General features: G+C 42.5%; 3 protein-coding genes across 3 annotated transcripts; 1 reads left to right on the top strand and 2 right to left on the bottom strand.

Moving 5' to 3' along the window:
* Nucleotides 1–80: 80 nt before the first annotated feature.
* On the bottom strand, nt 81–15,524 carry LOC120832869 (glucosamine-6-phosphate deaminase 2). The gene is made up of 7 exons (XM_078088984.1): nt 15,324–15,524; nt 14,768–14,903; nt 14,584–14,685; nt 2,655–2,837; nt 2,128–2,312; nt 1,659–1,833; nt 81–1,052 (listed from the first exon to the last, which is right to left on the bottom strand). Exons 2-7 carry the CDS (start codon nt 14,889–14,891, stop codon nt 994–996), a joined length of 828 nt encoding a protein of 275 aa, XP_077945110.1. The 5' UTR covers nt 14,892–14,903; nt 15,324–15,524; the 3' UTR covers nt 81–993.
* On the top strand, nt 5,123–9,472 carry LOC144388341 (uncharacterized). The gene has a single exon (XM_078088983.1). The coding sequence runs from the start codon at nt 7,040–7,042 to the stop codon at nt 8,351–8,353; it is 1,314 nt and encodes a 437-aa protein (XP_077945109.1). The 5' UTR covers nt 5,123–7,039; the 3' UTR covers nt 8,354–9,472.
* A 1,174-nt stretch (nt 15,525–16,698) lies between the features above and the next one.
* cox8a (cytochrome c oxidase subunit 8A) lies at nt 16,699–18,044 on the bottom strand. Its single transcript, XM_040199516.2, has 2 exons — nt 17,817–18,044; nt 16,699–17,038 (listed from the first exon to the last, which is right to left on the bottom strand). The coding sequence occupies exons 1-2, from the start codon at nt 17,931–17,933 to the stop codon at nt 16,943–16,945; spliced, it is 213 nt and encodes a 70-aa protein (XP_040055450.1). The 5' UTR covers nt 17,934–18,044; the 3' UTR covers nt 16,699–16,942.
* Nucleotides 18,045–19,159: the final 1,115 nt, after the last annotated feature.

Here is a 19,159-nt window from a genome sequence, read left to right as displayed (position 1 = left end):
GCTTCCAGCTTCCAGCTGTGATGACGTCCCGTTGGACGTCAATTGGCTTTATTCATACAAAGAAAACTACGAAGCAAAAATTTGTTTGCAAACATTTTATTGTCGTTAGAAAGTAAAGAGTAAAAAACTAACAGTGTGCACAAACACCAACCAGACATTATAACTGTAACATGAATGAAAGGTTGAAAACAAGAGAATGTTGTAATTGTAAAGATGCAAATTAAATCACACAATGACTCTCGAAGGAAAGGCTGCTGAAGGATACAGACTACACATCGAGGCCTTGAATAGATGAATCATGAAACCAGATGCTACAGCAAAATTAAATGTCATCACGTACTTGGTCTACTAGCGAAACACTAAACATTACAATACTGGTCGCACTGCAGCAGTGGAGCTGATATTCTACTTCCAGAAAAATACACATCATTAAATGGCATTTGAAATAAAATATATATATATTAGCAAACTCCCCAGTGAAGACCCCCAGATGCAGTTAAAGGGTGTGGTGACTCGCCCAGGCAGACTGGGAGTTGGGATTGTCCTCGGACAATTCTGATTGGTGCTGGACTGTGACTTGTGTGTTTATGCAAAACTATATAAAAGCAACCGCTTGAATAAAGTCAAAGGTCACTTCATTTGTGTGTACACAGTATTAGTATCTCACATATTCATCCGTAGAATCAATAACAAGCACATGAAAAAAAAAACAATATATCAGATATATACTGTCCTGTTTCCTTCACAAGGAAGGCTTCACATTAACTGTCGTAATGCCAACCAGCAGTCACTAGATCAAGTGAACGAGTGCTATCCCTTTCTATGGAAACTGATACACGAAGACCATCAGAGGGAGTAAGTCCTTTTATCGTTTGACTCTCATTCATTATCTGTTGACATTATCCATAAACTAAATGCACCGGCCAGGGGGGGGGGGGGGCCCTCAAACACCTGGCCAGGTACAGTACCAGAACAATAAGGCACCCATCATCTTCACTGGTCCTTTATGCTGAGCTCTGGGTCCACCAGTCTGTTATGAACATGCATTAAACCTGCAATGGAAAACAAAAAGGATGATGAAAGCATGTTGGATGGACACAAAGAAAAGAAGATTGAATTCTGGGGACTGACATGTGGGTCAGCAGCACTTTAATGATGTGCTCATTGAGTCCCTCTGGTTTACAAAGAACAAATAACCACAAATATGGTTCTTGCAGATGTACAAAACTTGTAGTTTTAATGATGTATTTTCACCTGTTTAGAGCTAAAGTTCGCTGCATTAAAAGCAGACTGCTAGTGACACCCTACTGTCGGCAGTATGTCGCTCTCACGCGCACGGTTTGGCTTTATTATATCCTACATCTAAAAGTGAACGGCAGTCAATAAGCTGCCAAATGCAGACGCATGCTGGTCGCATTATGCAGCGCCAACCCTTGTTCATGCAAACACCTTTAATATCCAATGTAGGACCTGTTCCAACTTTCCCCAAATTCCACACTACACATCTTTTGGTCCCCATCAATACCCCAATCAGGTGGGAGGTAGATTGAAACAGCTGTTGTAGAGAGATGTCAAGGACACACACACACACACACACACACACAATATACAGTTAGACAAACTGAGCCCAGGTAGCAGAACAGCGAGGACGCTGGTACCTTTGAAGTATTTGACCGTTTTGACTCGTAGTTCAAGGGTGGCATCCTCATCGCAGACGAAGATAGTGCGCGGGTGCTGCTGGAACGCCGATACAGTCCACATGTGGTTCACTCCTTCCTCGATGGCTTTATACAGAGCGAAGGCTTTGTGAGCTCCTGTTATCAGAATCACCACCTAAGCAGAGGACATGGATCCAGGGAAGAAGGAAGATTAACAGTTAGGATATATATATGGTCTAAATATTCAATTCATTTTTCAATTCATTTCAAAGACTTTTTCTTTTCTTTTTTTTTTAATTCCAATTATTAACTTTTCGGAATCAAGACCGAATCGTTCTAGAGAGAATCAAGAGAAATCCCAGAATCGATTTTTCCCCCACCCCTAGTACATATAGTGCATGCGTGGGTCAGAGTATCCTAATGCTTCTACAGGACAACGTGGGATAAAAGAACTGCCTGTTAACCGGACCTCCTTGGCGTTCATGACTGTTCCGACGCCCACAGTGAGGGCCATGCTGGGAACCTTGGAGAGGTCGTTGCCAAAGAAACGAGCGTTGGCCACGATGGTGTCTTTTGCCAGGGTTTTCACTCGGGTCCTGGAAACGAGGCTGGAGCCGGGCTCGTTGAACGCTATGTGACCATCAGGGCCAATTCCTACAGAGCGATGTATGAGAAGGAACCGGTTAAGGACCAGAGGCTCTACGACACAATCTCATTGTCTGGGTAAACACTTTCTGACACGTTGAGCAAAATGTCGAAGGACTGGCTGACCCTACATCTTCTTTACTTCCTACAATCCTGCTGAGTTTACCCATGAAGGGGCCAGAAAACTCATCACAATCGAGTGGACTGACAAATCAATTGTTGGCAAACAAAAACAAACATTTTGCTAATAGTGGATACTTTTGCATCTGTGCAAAATCGCTACCGCTGAGAAAATGATACCCGCAGCATCCACAACTAGCAAGATACGGCAGAAAACCCAACGTGTCCCACCTCCTACGAACATCTCGATTCCTCCAGCCTCGGCGATCTTGTCCTCGTAGGCCTGACACTCGGCCTCCAGGTCCTCAGCGTTTCCATCCAGAATGTGAACGTTGGCCGGATCGATGTCGATGTGCTTGAAGAAGTTGTTCCACATGTAGGAGTGGTAGCTCTCGGGATGAGCACGAGGTAGACCTGGGGATGGAGAGGGTCAATCTTCTTCCTTTTTTGTAAACCAAAGTGTTGCAGGGCCATGAATGCAGCTTTCAGAGGAAGATGGAAAACTACTATGTGAAGAACTAAGATCATCTCTATTTAAGAAGTGGGAGTTAAAAAGCATGTCCTGCTTTATGATCCAATTGACTGCAAATAGACTATGATTTACTAGATGAACCTTGAACATTGTTCAATGTACTCAATGTTTCCACCTGGTCTTAATAATCTTATAGGCGTTTCATGAACTGTTTTGATGTGAAAAACCTATTATTGTGTAAAGTAAGACTTGCAAATTTGATTGTGATTAGGTGAATGGAGATAAATGGCCAAAGCTTTTGGTTTTTGAGAACAAAAGAGTGGCTCGGTTAGATGGTTCAAGTTATTGACATGGATCCGTTTGTTTACACGCAACGTTAAACTTATCTGCTTCAATATGACAGTAGATAAGTAGGCAGTAGGATGGTAGATCTAACAGAGTCTGGGACAGTTACTTCACCATACAATACCAGTCATACGTTTGGACACACCTTCTCATTCACTGTTTTTTGGGATTTTTACATTGCAGATTAAAATTGAAGACATCAAAAGATCAACGCAAAAGGTGGCTACTTTGGAGAATCTTAAGTATAAAACAATCTGGATGTTGAGCATTTTTTTGTTTACCACATAATTGTGAAAAGTCTATTATCTACAGAGTAGAAAAAACAAAAATCAATGAAGTTTGTGTACAAACTTTTGACTGGTACTGTATTCTTTATTTTCTATATATGTAACTTTGAATTGTCTCTCAGAAATGAGTAGATGCTGATAAAGGCTGTTGTTAGGGATTTAAGCCAGAAGTGCACCCCTAGTCATAGAATTTGTAGTACGTGTAATAATGTTTAGTGTTAGAATTATAGTTTGTGTGTTATTAGATATTAGTTATTACATTAACATGTTAGATTAAGTGAATGCAATTTCAATCAAACACAATTCATAGTCATTTAAATCATATAAACACTGTACACATTTACATTCTGTCACAATGTGATGTTAAAACCTGGGGACGGATGCCAATTGCCGTTCTTTATGGATTTCTCCCAATTTTATCCCCAAAAAGGGTTTTTTGGGAGTTTTTTCTCCTGTCAGGTAATAAATGAACAACTTAATGCGAGGCAGCCGACTGAGGCAAATGTCTTGAGAATTGAACCACATGAACTGTTTTAGATCTTATGATGAAGTGTGATGAACGGTGATCATTAATGATGGGTTGTTGTAATTAAAGTGTACTAGTTATAAGATGAAGACTTAAACGATGTATGCTTTGTTAAATTCACTCATTGAGGCATAAAGCCAACTGTATCTACATTGAGTGCATTGGAATGTGAGGGACAGCTAGGACAGAGAGGTTTCAGGTTACAGCTGCAGCTTCACACCTCGACGTGAAGGGGACAATGGAGGAGGTGACCCTTTGGAGAAGAGGCCAATGACATTCAAATGCACCAAAGAAGACACACCTCAAGAGTTTTCAAAGGACCATGGCGGGGAAAAGACTGTTAGAACTTCTCCTGCAGCCGCGTTGATAAGTCACTTCAGACTTGCTCAGAGGATTCTCTATTTCGCGAAATATTCCACTGTTCGCTTAGTATTTCACTTTGTAATTGTAATCCCTATTATGTTGTTTAGTCATTAAATACTTTTTGATTTTTGAATTTAAACGATTTGACTCATTCGTGTCCTCGTCTCGGCCGGGACGAGAACAATGGATTGAGGCCTCCCTCGAGAGCTTCCGAAAACCTTAACAGTTGGCGCCCAACGTGGGGCTCTCGTTGGGGGAAGGAGTTGCTGAGAGGTTTGACTGCAAGTACCACGGGTACAAACAAGGTAAAACAAACTTTTTCATGAATTCTGTGATAGGTAGGTTTAGGAAGATTTAGAGTGGTGCTGGCAGTCGGCCATGAGGCAAGGCCTTAGATGCTAAAGGCTAAAGGCTAGTGCATTGATGACTTGGGTGAATATAATAAGCTGATATTGAATAACAGTGGGGACATACTTTTGCAAAGTGAATGCGAATGGGAGCCGGCTTTTAGAAATTCCAAACACGCGCGTTTGGTGCGTTCAGGTACACACTTAGAGCGTTAGAAAAATCCAGGCGGCGAACTGGTCTGCTGAGACATAAAGACCAGCAGGATAAAATCATAGAAGTAGACCCGTATGGGATTGGTTAGGGGGTTCGCATGAGGTGTGACGATGCGCATGTTGTCCACTAGGTTTCCCACAATAATTACGGCGTCTTTAGAGAAGACTCTTCTCTTCATTTCCCCTCTCTGTGCATAAAGTCCTTCACAATTAGGTATTGCAGGATTTAATAGATTGGGGGGGGGGAGCTTGCTCTACGGAATTGGCTTACGGATAAGATTAAGGAAGCTTGAAGCTTTAGAGGCCTGGAGTCCTGATGATAAGAAAGGGTTGAAGGCCCGGAGTCCTGCCTTGAATTTAGAGGCCAGGAGTCCTGCTTAAAGTTATAATCCAGCGGCGACTGGTGGAGGTTATAGTAAAGGAGAAATCCAGCATCGACTGGTAAGATCTGCTTATCATTTTCCACCCTCTAGAAATCCTATGAATTAGGTATATAGGTTGTCTAGAAGGGGGTGGGTGGCGGATATGCGCTTTAGTGTAAATGATAGTGTATATACATCTGCATGTGGTGTGAGTGTGAGTGAGTGTTAGTACGTGGTGCGTGAGTGTTGGAGTTGCGGGGTGCATGTGCTTGATTGATGTATGGATGTTCCAAATTATGTTTTAATACGCGTATGTGATTGTTTAACAGTGTATATATATGTATAGAATCCGAACTGGAGACTGATCATCTCCGGCGTCGGGTTGTAAAACCGTAGCATATTAAGGTGTTGGTGAGTAGTCCAACCCGGACCACGTGGGCTGCCTAGCTAGCGGCTAACGGGGTCTCATTGGTGATTCCACTGGGGAAATAGCGGGGCTAGCGGGGTGCTGATAGCTTGACCACGTTGTGGGTTAGCAGTTAGCTTGAGCCCATTGTCCTTTGCTACGCCGGCACACGGCGTCTTACGATCCATGACCGGAAGTGTCGAGGCACTTCCTCTTTGGTAGTTCTGTGTTCGATCTTCAGCTATCGGCTGAACAGCGCCTCATGTGGTTGGAGTAAGTGCACATCGTGAGGGGAAAGCCCGTGAGTGTGCCATCTGGTGGGCGTAAGAGGGAATTACAAGAGGGGGAGTTCAATTTCTTCACTTGCTCCGTGTTCGGACGTTGACTTTGATGCACATTTGCCTTTACTTACTAGGATAGTGTAAAGATTGATAAGATAATTTGACGGATATCTGGTTTGGTGTTGACGTTTAATTGAAACATTAAAGTGCTGTAATGTCACGTTGAATTTGGTTTGTACTATAGTCCTGCATTTGTTTTGGATTGAAATTGGAGATTGAGCTAATTTTGATGTGGTGCTTTTGAGAAGCTGTTATGAATTGTTTGATTTCGATCTCCAATGTTTAGCTGAAACCAGATTGACTGTCATTGCATTGTCTCTGGGTTGGGGGTGGATCATTGTTTATATTATGGTATAATCTCTGGCGACATTTGTGGGGGAGTGCTTCTGCTCTACTTCCTGATCAATATTGCCGGCAGTTTGACTGTATCATCATAACTTTGAATAATTTTGTAACCTTGATTAATAATTTGGAGTAATTCATTTTTAGACATCAAGATTAACTTTATTGAAGTTTAATTTTTAGACTTTTGAATTTTGAATGAAGATTGAGTTTTGATTTGAGATATAGTTAATTCTTTCTCTTTTTCCTCTGTTTAATTGTAATCATAGTCTTTGGCGTGGATCATTGATTATACTAATTTTTACAGTTCCGTGATTGATTCGATTTTGAGGTTAGAGGTACTGATAAGTTGATTTAACCTAGTGGTCTAACAAGATACTTTAGTAAATTACACGGCAGTTATTGGACTGATTTGATGTTGTAAATTGCCCTCCTTACTTTTTAGATTTGGTTATTTGTTTTACTGTGTCGATTCTAGTCGATGGTTCGATTTGACATTTCCTCGGACAGCTGTTGGAGGTGACTTGGTTTGGTTTTTCCTGCTGTTAGTGACAGAGTAACACCTAGGACAGAAGGGACAGCTTAGCGGTTGTTTAGAGTATTCCAGGTTGCATGATGGCTGCGCTTACGACTCAGGAACTGCTTGTCAGGGCCAGAGAGGAGGAAGCAGGTAGCTGTGAACATGGCCGTAAAACACCAAGTGAATACCAGGAGGCCGCAGAGGAGCTGTATATTACTTCAGGACTCCTGTCTATCAAAATACACGTGCAGAGGACCCATCCAAACAACGACAAAGAAGGAGAGGTTGCTGATGGAGGATGTCATCACAATAGACATTGTATCCTGGTGAAGAAGGCTCCAAACCGCTATGCAGACTACATTCTCCCGGTAAGAAATGAGCCACCTGCAGCCTCCCCTGTCCCACAGTGCCCACTACTGAGAAAAGCCAACGGTCAGAGCGAGTTTGTGCCCTGGAGCCATCGGGACCTGGAAGCTCTGGAGAAGGCACTGCCGCCATTGGGAGAAGGAGCTAACCCATGGATCCGGCTCTTTGAAAAATACACAATAGGTGATAAGTTGGCACTTGGAGATATGAGGGCCTTAATAGCCCGTCTAGAGGGAACAGTCAACCTAAGAGCCTTAGAAGCAAGAGCGGGAACCACCAACCAAGAGGATGAGGCTCCATTTGATAAGGTCAGAGGAGTATTTTGGGCCACAATGCGAAACATCTGGCCTACAAAGCCAAGTATGTCCATCCTGATGGGTCTGAGTATGAAACAAGGTGAAGACATCTCTCAATACGTGAGGAGAGCAGAAACAGAATGGCATTTGGCCACAGGAGGAAGACACAACAATAACAAATCTACTGCAGTAACCTGGCGACACACTGTGCAGCAAGGCTTGCCCCAGGCTGTTCAAACAGCGTTGGAGGGAGTAGTGGGACTGGACGACATGGATGAAAGCACATGGAGAGACCATCTAACCCACTTCTACAAAATACAGAGAGCTGCGGAGACAAGGAGGCAAGAAGAACTGGGGACGATGACGCATCGACTCCTGAAGATCCAACTGGCAGCAGCAGATGCAGAAGCAACGAAAAAACAGAGAGTCAGGAAACAACTGTCGGTGAGAGATGAACAACCTCAATACCCCGTTCCTCCAGAGGCCCAATATCCAGCCCCAGCAGTCAGAGACCGTTCAATGGTTGACCAGCAACCACCACCTCAGCGCAGAGGCAGAGGACGTGGAAATAATAGGGGAAGAGGAGATGAATGCTACTTATGCGGACAGACGGGTCATTGGTCAAGAATATGTCCAACGAACATGCAGTTCAGTGCAGCTCCTCCACGGTCTTCCCGTCAAATGCAGCCCAGGCAGAACCAGAGGTTGGGCACACCCCAGCCTCCACCTCCCCATATGTGGTGACCACAGCAACAGATGCCACTTGCTTTGATGGAGACAAAGCAGACGGGCCCTAAACAACTAACTGGTGACACACCGACCCCCGCTGCGTCCCAACAGCTCAGATAAGCACCCTCAGCGTCCATGGTTTACGACTCACATTCCAGGAAGAGGAGACTAGAGATTATACACTGCTGAGAGTGTCAGCTGAAACTAGACTTAAACCCGTAGGGAAGATTGATTTAAAAAAAAGGAAATCAGTCATTGAAATTAAGAGATAAGGTTGTGTAAGATTTAAATGAGGAATGAAGGTGATAAAGAATTAGGAGAGTTGTTGTATATATTGTCGATTTTTTGGAATAATGTTTGTAGTTTTTCGAGTTTTCTCCTGAATTCAGAGATGGGCGGTAAATTGTTGAGTGCTGCTATTGAGTGTATAGTGCACGATACACTTGATACAGTATCTTGATGATGGAAGCAAATGTCTGATCAAAGGAATATTTATAGCACCAGTACACGAACTATGGAAATTTGTTACAGACGGTAATCCTGTAATGTTCAGAAAGTAGTACACCCTTTCATTTGGATACGCTAACCATGAGAGGTTGGTGATCTATCATTAATGAATGAATGGATTGGATCAAACTAAGCATGAGCTGAGTTTGTGTTTGCAGGTAACAGACACGTCTCCCACCCTCTGCTTTGCTTTTGGGCTGAAGAGCAATAAAAGTGGAGATTAACACTGGAGGGGGGTCTGGAACAGATGGGTCTGATGCTAAGTTGATTTATTATCTCCTGGTAGTTTTTGGGATCAAGGGACTCACAATCTTCATTGTTGTTTTATGACCCTGAAGGGTTTGGAGAACCTTTTGTTGATATCACTGGGGTTTGGGGTTCACATTCTGATACATTGATTGAAGTTTTAGAGACTGATACTGCAAATGCTCGACCACTTGTGAAAGTGGTCACAAAGGTCAGCAAATTGACTATAATGATGGAGGCCTTCAGTGAGGCCGTCGAATGGTTTATTTTAATGGGAAAGTAAGCAAAGATGGGAAAAACAGGTTGAAGAGCTATGCAGTAATGCATAGGTTTTCAAAGGTGATGACTCATCATGACAGAGCAAACAGGCTGAAGGTAAAAGGAGAAGAAATTGACTGTGAGGGTGAGAATGTGGGGTAACATTTTTGTGTAAACTTGGAATGAGCAGATTGCTTCGAGGTTAGAATGAACAAAGAGAACTTGGTTGGTCAATTAGTTCATGAAGACACGGAACAGTCATACACCATGAGGGTGAGACCTACAAGCAAAAACTCAAAGGGATCATTGAACGGGGACACGAAGGCAATGTTGGTGTTAATTTTTCATGAGTTGACTATGGGGGTCAATAATCAGTTATGTCAAAGATTCCAAATTTCTATAAATAAATGGCTCCTCAAATCGGTTGGAAACAAGGCCGTTAGAGAAAGGCAATTTTCCAAAACAATGTGTAAATACTTTAGGAGCAGATAAAGATATGCATAGGCATTCTTTACGTCAACGCATCACATTCTTCATTCAGCTGAGGCTCTAATCCAAAGTGACTTGCAGGAAGTGAATTTGAACAAGAGGGAACAGAACCAGAACAGCAAGAACAAAGAAGAGATTTCTCCTTCTAAGAAAGCAACATTTGTGAGTGTCATCCAGGTGCTAATTCTTCAGTTGTAGTAGTAGGTAGCTATGTGTGTTTATTATGTTCATTAGGGAACTCCTTCCACCATCAGGTGAACATCAGGAGTCAGGACAAATGATGACTTTGTTGGGAGTTTAGCTCCCAATAAAAGAAACAACAGGCAGATGCTGAGATGGGAGTGAATTAGGGACGAGGATAGATTTCAAAGTGGATGCAGAGGTTGAAAGGGGATGGCGACTCATGGTCGAGGAGGGAGTGAGCAGACCTCCCTAAACCAACGACTGATAAGAGGAGGAATCCTGGGGAAGTGTCGGAGCCATAAAATCCATCCACAGGTTGTATTTCATCTCAGAGTCACCCAACAGGTTTAAGAATCACACACGGTTGGTATGGGGGGAATTATTTCACTATGATGAATTTACTGACACATTTTTCCTCGAATACATGTGCATGGCAATTGTTAACTATGTTTTGCTTTTCAGTAGGAACAGGCGACTCCAATGCGAGACGGTCCAGATCGGCAACGACACCCAGTAGAAACGGCGTTGAGGGGGTTTTACGACGTTGTTGGATAAGCCAGGAGGTGGCCTGGGGTTGATTAGCATCACCAAAGGCTATGTGAAGGGATGCTTTTACACCTACCTCAACATGAGGGACTGGGGGAGAACGAAATACAACTAGAGTATCTGCCGATTTGGGAACATTATTGCATGCAGTGTAAAACACATCATAAGATTCTAAACAACGGAGTTGTGTAGATGACATTGATTTAAGGTGTTAAGAAGAACATACCGTCTTTCTATCAATGAAACAACTCACAAATTGATTAGAATGGTTATAGGAAAACACTAGATGTTAGAGTTTAGCTACTCAAGTGGCATTTTTGGGATAACAGTAGACGATGGCCAACGCAGGAAGATCCAACCTGAACTTTTCTTCCTGGAACGAATGTCCGATTGGGGAATCTTGTCCTAATGGGACCTCCGGTTAGCAGAGCAGTCTGCTCACAGGAACTGAGGTGATCCGAGGTCCAAGGAGGGAGCGTGAAGCTTAATCACACGTCTAGGATGACAGCTACGTGTCATCTGACCAAACCGCTGACAACAACAGATGTTCCAGCAGAGGAACATCAAGGAGGAGAAGTATAGGCACACATACAACGAAGACATCCACAAACACTGAGCTAATGTGACACAATTTCCAGATTAGAGAAGGAACGGGAACTGCTGGGACACTTGATGAACACATATGATAAGAATGTTCAGGATGCAAACATACGCCAACGATATTACAGTAACAGAACTTGAGGATTTTGAATTCGGAGCGGCTATTCGGTTGCAATGACCAAGCATCACCAAGATAAAACTAAGCAGCATTAGACACATTCACGGGGGAACATTTGGACAGAAGGAGGGGAGAGAAGTCCACCATTTCATAGAATGGTGCCTATTCAGATAGCTACAGCATTGTCTCGGTTGAAAGGCATATATCATAGTAAGAATTGAAAGTAAGAATTGTTTTTAGGAGGCTAGAAGTTCTTGTATGTGTTGTTTCTATTTCACTCCAAACAGAGCTGAGATCATTATTCAATGCAGGTGGATCCACACGACAACAAGTGGAGAGATGGTGTCCATTTATGGAGAGAGAGTAAACTATGAAGGGCAGGGTCTCAACCATTGACCCACTGGTTATGTTCTCCTCCACAACATGTGTTGTCAACTTGAAGCATCACTGTGGCACCGCCACATATAGAGCGGTTATTCTGTTTGATGATGTCATCCCTCCAGAAACAAACAGGGATGTGAGCATCACTTGAAAGACACATCCAGAGCTGCCCCTGGGGGGGGGGTAAATTATATGTCCTATAGTGTTTTTTTCCTTTAGTTTCAGATACCTTGTCCCTATATAATGTGTTGATACGTGTTGAACTTTAAGCGACTGAGACCAGATTCACTAAGAGATCCAGGGGGACATCTTCAGGAGGGTTTCCAACAGCAGCCATGTGGGAGAAAGATTGAATAAGGAATTATGTGTTACTAACTACACTGATTCCTCAGGGGAAACTCACGGTTTACCAATGACACTGATGCGGTTAACAGTAGACACAGTTACTGGTAGTTAAGATCACATCACCAGGAATAAACACCACCAGAGAAAGCCTTAAGAAGAAAGACAGATCTACATTAGTCTGAAGGTCACATAAATAAGCGAAAAGGATGCTAAGAAGGTGCCAAGGAGGGTGCCAGATGATGTTGAATTCCAGAATCAGATCACAGCTGAATTTGTGGACAATAATAAAATGTTGATTGGATGAAACTGTATTTAATGACAGACAGGTGCTACAAATGAAGACCTGCATGAGTCATTGGATGAAATGAGACTCATGGCCTAGAATAATAAAGTGGCTTTAGACATGATGTTAGCTGGAAACGGTAACTTCTGCAAAATGTTTGGATCGGTTTGTTGTGCGATCATCTCCAATAACACAGCTCCTGGTGGCTTGGTGACCAGAGCACAAGCCCCACTGACAGCTTGAACCAGCAGCTGACAGACAACTAAGGCGACGACAATCCTCTCACCAACGGGTTTGTCAGTATTATAGCACAACGGAAAAGTGCATTCCTGTCTGCGTTAACCCTTCTTGTGTTACAGTCATGATCTAGTCCACTACGGATGAAGCTGCATCTCCTGCATCCTTGGATTCCTGCAGGGATTGATCGATATTGTGTTTAGTGAGACTAGTATACAGGGAAATCGGTAGCGAGTAGATGATGAGGGACAATCACTGTTGACGAATGTGACTGTATGAAAATTTTTCTGTCTTTGGGAGATGCTCACAGTGAACTGTGAGCAAGGAGGGAATTGTTAGGGATTTAAGCCAGAAGTGCACCCCTAGTCATAGAATTTGTAGTACGTGTAATAATGTTTAGTGTTAGAATTATAGTTTGTGTGTTATTAGATATTAGTTATTACATTAACATGTTAGATTAAGTGAATGCAATTTCAATCAAACACAATTCATAGTCATTTAAATCATATAAACACTGTACACATTTACATTCTGTCACAATGTGATGTTAAAACCTGGGGACGGATGCCAATTGCCGTTCTTTATGGATTTCTCCCAATTTTATCCCCAAAAAGGGTTTTTTGGGAGTTTTTTCTCCTGTCAGGTAATAAATGAACAACTTAATGCGAGGCAGCCGACTGAGGCAAATGTCTTGAGAATTGAACCACATGAACTGTTTTAGATCTTATGATGAAGTGTGATGAACGGTGATCATTAATGATGGGTTGTTGTAATTAAAGTGTACTAGTTATAAGATGAAGACTTAAACGATGTATGCTTTGTTAAATTCACTCATTGAGGCATAAAGCCAACTGTATCTACATTGAGTGCATTGGAATGTGAGGGACAGCTAGGACAGAGAGGTTTCAGGTTACAGCTGCAGCTTCACACCTCGACGTGAAGGGGACAATGGAGGAGGTGACCCTTTGGAGAAGAGGCCAATGACATTCAAATGCACCAAAGAAGACACACCTCAAGAGTTTTCAAAGGACCATGGCGGGGAAAAGACTGTTAGAACTTCTCCTGCAGCCGCGTTGATAAGTCACTTCAGACTTGCTCAGAGGATTCTCTATTTCGCGAAATATTCCACTGTTCGCTTAGTATTTCACTTTGTAATTGTAATCCCTATTATGTTGTTTAGTCATTAAATACTTTTTGATTTTTGAATTTAAACGATTTGACTCATTCGTGTCCTCGTCTCGGCCGGGACGAGAACAATGGATTGAGGCCTCCCTCGAGAGCTTCCGAAAACCTTAACACTGTTAAGAGCAGCAGATTTGTTTTTTTTATTCATACATTTGTATATGGAAGACCGTGACAAATATATTCATTTAACCCTTGTATGGTTCGGGTCTGTGGGACCAGTTTTCATTTTCCATCAAAACAAAAATAATATGATTCATTATTTTTTTCGAACTCAGAGTTACTGGCCTTGGCTCATTTTCTGCGAAGAACATACATCAGACAAAATTTTCATCGACCGCGCACCGTAAACCCCCCCCCCCCCCCCCTACATATTTATATTACATACAAGGGTGTTCGGGTCTGGGTGTTCGGGTCATACAAGGGTGCACTGGACCCAGGATAATAAAAGTGTGGAAATCGTTGAACAATCTTGTGTCCGGTTCCTTATTAAACTGGAGATTGTTTTTTGAATCAGATACAAAACAACAAAATGCTGGAATTCTGTATCGGGCATTGGAGCTGCCAGATCAGTCACAGACCACCTCAAAAGCATTAGTTGAATCACATACTCAACACAAGACTGACCAGATGTGTGGTAAGAGGATGTCAGGTCATAACCTGCTTCACAATTAAACCAACAGCACTTTCTCTGCAGTGTCAACTTATTCACGAACTGGAATACACAATCATGCATCATTTGACCCTCCCCAGAAAAAACACATTTATTGTTTGTCTACAGGACAGAATGACAATTTTAACAGATGTTTAAAAATGTGTTTTTGAAGATGATGACCTCTCCCACCTTTGATCAGTGACCCTTTAACTCACCTACATATTCATCCATGTTGAAGGTCTTCACATATTTGAATGAGATGTCTCCACTTCTATAGTATTCGATTAACTTCTGGTAGCAGGAGTAGGGAGTGCTCCCTGAAAGCAGTGAGACGCACTCATATTGATAAAAAGTGACACAAACCACAAGAGAACGACTGGTTGTGGGAGCGGTGCGCACCTGTCGGTAAGCCCAGAGTGAAGCACCTCTCCGCGGTGGGCTTGAACTGGATGATTCGGTTGCGGATGTATTTTGCTGCCCACTCGCTGGCCAGGTCATAGTCGTCCAGAATGACCAGCCTCATGGTGATGGCTCGCTAGATGAACGGGAAGAAGACAACGGACAATGTCTTAGCAGGAGACAGGACCAGCACCGACGGGATCCATGCTAACGTTAGTTAGCGTTAACCGGCTAACGTCAGCTACAGTTAACGGTAAACTACGCGTCCCTCATCTAAAATACAGCCTTCAAATTTAGCTTTCTGTTGTTGAGGCTGAAACAGAAAGCCCGTCACAGTTAAGTAACATTGTTCACAAGCAGGTAAATTGTCCGGTAGTTGTAACGTTAGTTAATTTAATTAATTAACGTTAGTTTGATATTATTAGAAAGCAACTCAAACTGGAGCGATTTTTTCCAAATTGCTGAGAAGTCGGTGGGTGTCATTCAGATAATCTGCAAATATTAATCGGTTAGTTTTTAGTATTGCCAACACCGTTTTTAAGTTAAGCATTTGTACCTGCTAAAAACACACGTTGTTTGTTAGAGTTGAAGGCAGGTTGGTCTCGAGGTTTGTATAGTCACGTGGAGCACTTCTTGTCACGTGATTTAAGCGGGGGCTGTACTGAAGCCCACGTAGGACAAAATAAAAAGAGAAAAGTAGATACTGCAACACGTGTTTGGATAAATAGAAAGTCAGATTCACTGTTGTATCACCATTCGTAACTGTTTTCATGGCTACGTCACTTATGCAAAGGGAAATTGACCTTCCGAGCACAACCCAGTTCCATAAATCATGAGTGTGTATGATGTTGTCTTTACAGGTCTGCAACAATACTGTAAGTTGACAGCTCATTATGTTCATGATTAGCTGTATGGGCTTTGGTAATTTCACCTTGAAAATGCCTTCAAGTGACAGAACGCCTTTCATAGAAGCCTTCGTTCCTTACGTGAACTGTGTAGTAGAATGTGTATCAGGATCATTTGAAGGCCAGTACTCTTAAACTTTAAGTAGGATTTAAGAGGGAGCCATTAGCAGAAATGGAAAAAATATTTTCTCATGAGTGTAAATTTACCAAACTAATTCTGATCTTTTTATTGATAGAGGGCTACTGCTGGGGTGACCGTGGCGCTTGGAATATAGAGGGTGCACCTCGAACTGCAGGGTTGGTCTTTCGAACCCTGGCTGCTCTATGTCCCATGTCGAAGCGTCCCTGAGCAGGACACCTAACCCTAACTGCCCCCACTGTGTGGGGTGGGTTGAAAGCAGATGTATGTGCAATATAATACTAGGCAATAAAAATGGCTTCTTTTTCATCAATGCAGATCTGTTTTTTTCTAATGTTATTTTGTATAAATAGCATTAATATTTTTAAGGACTCTTCACCCAACTACATTTTATGGCTTTAGTTACAACTAGTAACTTTAGTTACTTATAAAAAGCCAATTTGAAACATGCCTTACTGCTTTAATTTAGGAGACATCCAGCAATATAACATGCAATGTTGTGAAAGAGGGACTTCTGCTTAAGGGTTATTTTAACTTTTGCACTACATTTTTATGAAAATCGTTTTGTTCCGTGGATTTTTAATTCATGACTTTTAGTTGTTTAATTTATTTCATTTAATTACTACTTTTATTTAATAACACATCTTCCACATTGCAGATGAGGGTCGTCATCTTATCCAGAGGTTTTTAGTCTTTGCCCATTGTTCTAACTCTTCATTAATTTCTCCCTGTGAGCAGCGTTTTTAATAACCAGTAGAACCCGTTAAACTGTTCTGGCATTATAAAAACCCATATAGGGAAATATAATTTATCCTAATAATAATGTTTAGTTTCAAAAAGCTGTATCCAAAGCAAACACACATTAAATTAACACATTTCACAAGATGGCTGTTTTTCAAATTTAATGTTGTAACATATTGTTTAAGAAGAAAGATCCACTGTACACTTTTTAATGAGTCTGAGTTGGTAAACAGCTAATTTCAATCTGGGATGTGGAGTGGAACTATCAGAGGTAGAAGACTGAAGGTACAACTTGTCCATATTCTTCTCTGCAGAGGAACAAGGTGATGGTCCCAGGTTGTCATTGAAGACGGGAGTCTTGGACGCAGTTAGACTTTTAAAATGTCCATTTTACTGTTTGTTCTTGTAGTCCTCCAAGTGGGACAGGATCCATCCAGATGGTCCCAGAATGGTCACAGAGAACACGGTCAATCCAATGATGGTTTCCTGGACACATAACGAGAGATCCATCAATAAAATATAAATCCTTTTACGTCATCGTTTGTATTAGTGCCTCAGCACATCTTTTAAAACCTCCCAGGACAAAGCTCCGTACAATGGGAGATCGGGCTTTCTGCTCAGCTGCTCCCAGTCTGTGGAATGCTCTCCCTGACCACCTGAGGACACCACAGACTGTGGATGCTTTTAAACGTGGCCTAAAACCCCACCTTTTTAAGAGAGCTTTTTAGTGAACTCGTTTTGTTTTTGTTTTCAAACTCTCCGTGTGTTTTTATTGTTAGCACTTAGCGGTCACCCAGCCATGTATGCGGTCCCTTTTCCTCTCCTATAAGAACACCTGCACATGTGTCCAGAACGCACACTTTATTGGACACGCAGCATTTTAGCCTTTTAATAAACACAAATCACAAAGCCCCTGCCCAAATAACACTGTAATCACCTATATTACCATCATCTCATTGAATTGAATGAGAGGGACCGGTACTGTACATTGTTTGTCTCTAACTCTTTCCTAACCGCATCAGTGAAGCTCCGCGCACTGAGCCGTCAATTAATTTAGTCTAGCGGACTTGTAGCTATTTATATTCAGTTAACCGGGTTGATAATACAGGTCGGCTCTTATAGCGAGACACACAGGCAGACCTGACACCATTTACTTTAAATATATAAAATATGACCTCCACAGGCAAGGGCAGCTAAGCTAACGGCTAGCTAGCGATGCACTCGGAGCACAAAGCAGTCCAGCATAAGTTAGCAACACACGTACAACGGTGCCGATCTTCTCCTTGGCCGGGCCGGCGTGGAGATTAGCCCGCAGGGGGACGGCGGGTCCCCGCAGGACGGGGGCAGCGCGGCTAGCGACGGTTCTCAGGAGCCCCGACATGTTTATCTGCGGAAGTGGAAGCGATGTCTTGTCGGATGAAGGAGCGTCGATGTTGCGGAGAGGAAGTGGATGAACGCAAAGGTCGTTTCTCTTCTTCTGCTCGCAGTACGTTGGTTGCGGGCGGTTTAGCGCCCCCTGCTGTCCCGGGGGCGGATGTACACGTCACGTGTCACGTCATTCTTCTTCTGTGGTCCGCGGTAGATTCACGCAAGAACCGCTCTCATATAAAAAAGTTCTATTAATCGTGTATTTCTGTATTATTAATAACTACACATTGAAGGAAAATTAGAATTATACAATATTTGAATTATAAAATTGTATATCTTGCAAATATAAACAAATAAATTTATATAGTCTCATTTATATAGACAGCTGCATTTCAGATATTGGTTTGTTGTAAACACGCTATGACTGCATCTTTATGCAATTGTAGCCAGTGAGAAATGTCCCTCACGTGGTACCATGGGTTTAAGCCCCTCCCACTTCCCGGTTCACCAATTAGTCTGGGTATAAGGCTCCATTTTTACAACACTACAGGAGCATGCTGTTTTCCTGTGTTGGAGTCTGGTTTTGACAACCCGTTTTGAGCTGGTATGTAGTTTTTACCCGTGTTTTAGAAAGAATACATTTTCCCTTTAGTGACACTCTGGTTTTTGCCCCAGACCCAGTGCAGTGCCTCAAGGAGGCCCAAACCAGGTGGGAGCCGGCCCAGGTGGAGAGAATGCAGCCCAGGCCGTGAAGCACTGCTGTTTTGCTTGGTTTTGTTTTGTGTCTCATTTGTTTCATTTTGTTCAGTTAGATTACGTTGTGGTAGTTTTTCTGTGTCTTGAACAAATCGTGATTTGTCCCCCAGAAGTTAATTTATACACTTTATTTGTTTCTGTTTAGGAGTGCGTGGGGCTGGCAGCGGCGTGGCTACCCGGATGGTGGTGGGGCTGGTTGGACTGGGCCTCTCACTTTCTCCTCCCCTTTTTCTTAGTTGCATGTTTTTGGTTTTTGATTTACATTGTTTTGCGTGAGTGTGGATGTGGCACTGGGGGGAGTGAGGGCATTGTCCTAGAGCTTGTCCCCCCTCTTTTCCCCTTCTTAGCCCGCTGCAGCCTACGGCCCCAATAGAATTGAATTTGTTTATGAAAACCTTTCTTTGACATTCCCAGAGCTGAAGGGAATTATTGAAATTAATTGTTACCTTTTTGATATTTTAAGAAACTCCAATAAATATTGTA

This window comes from Gasterosteus aculeatus, chromosome 15 (genome assembly GCF_964276395.1).
Source record: "Gasterosteus aculeatus chromosome 15, fGasAcu3.hap1.1, whole genome shotgun sequence".
NCBI lineage: Eukaryota > Metazoa > Chordata > Actinopteri > Perciformes > Gasterosteidae > Gasterosteus > Gasterosteus aculeatus.
This window is presented reverse-complemented; position numbering and strand designations above follow the sequence as displayed.

Bases quoted from the DNA above. Each gene is read 5' to 3' on its own strand.
- LOC144388341 (XM_078088983.1), top strand. From the start codon at position 7,040: ATGATGGCTGCGCTTACGACTCAGGAACTGCTTGTCAGGGCCAGAGAG.
- LOC120832869 (XM_078088984.1), bottom strand. From the start codon at position 14,891: ATGAGGCTGGTCATTCTGGACGACTATGACCTGGCCAGCGAGTGGGCA. The intron at 2,838-14,583 runs GTGAGTTAAAGG...CTCCATCCCCAG, and splicing joins CAACATGGATGAATATGTAG to GTCTACCTCGTGCTCATCCC. The intron at 1,053-1,658 runs GTACCAGCGTCC...TTTCCATTGCAG, and splicing joins AACGGTCAAATACTTCAAAG to GTTTAATGCATGTTCATAAC.
- cox8a (XM_040199516.2), bottom strand. From the start codon at position 17,933: ATGTCGGGGCTCCTGAGAACCGTCGCTAGCCGCGCTGCCCCCGTCCTG. The intron at 17,039-17,816 runs GTACGTGTGTTG...TTATGTGTCCAG, and splicing joins AGGAGAAGATCGGCACCGTT to GAAACCATCATTGGATTGAC.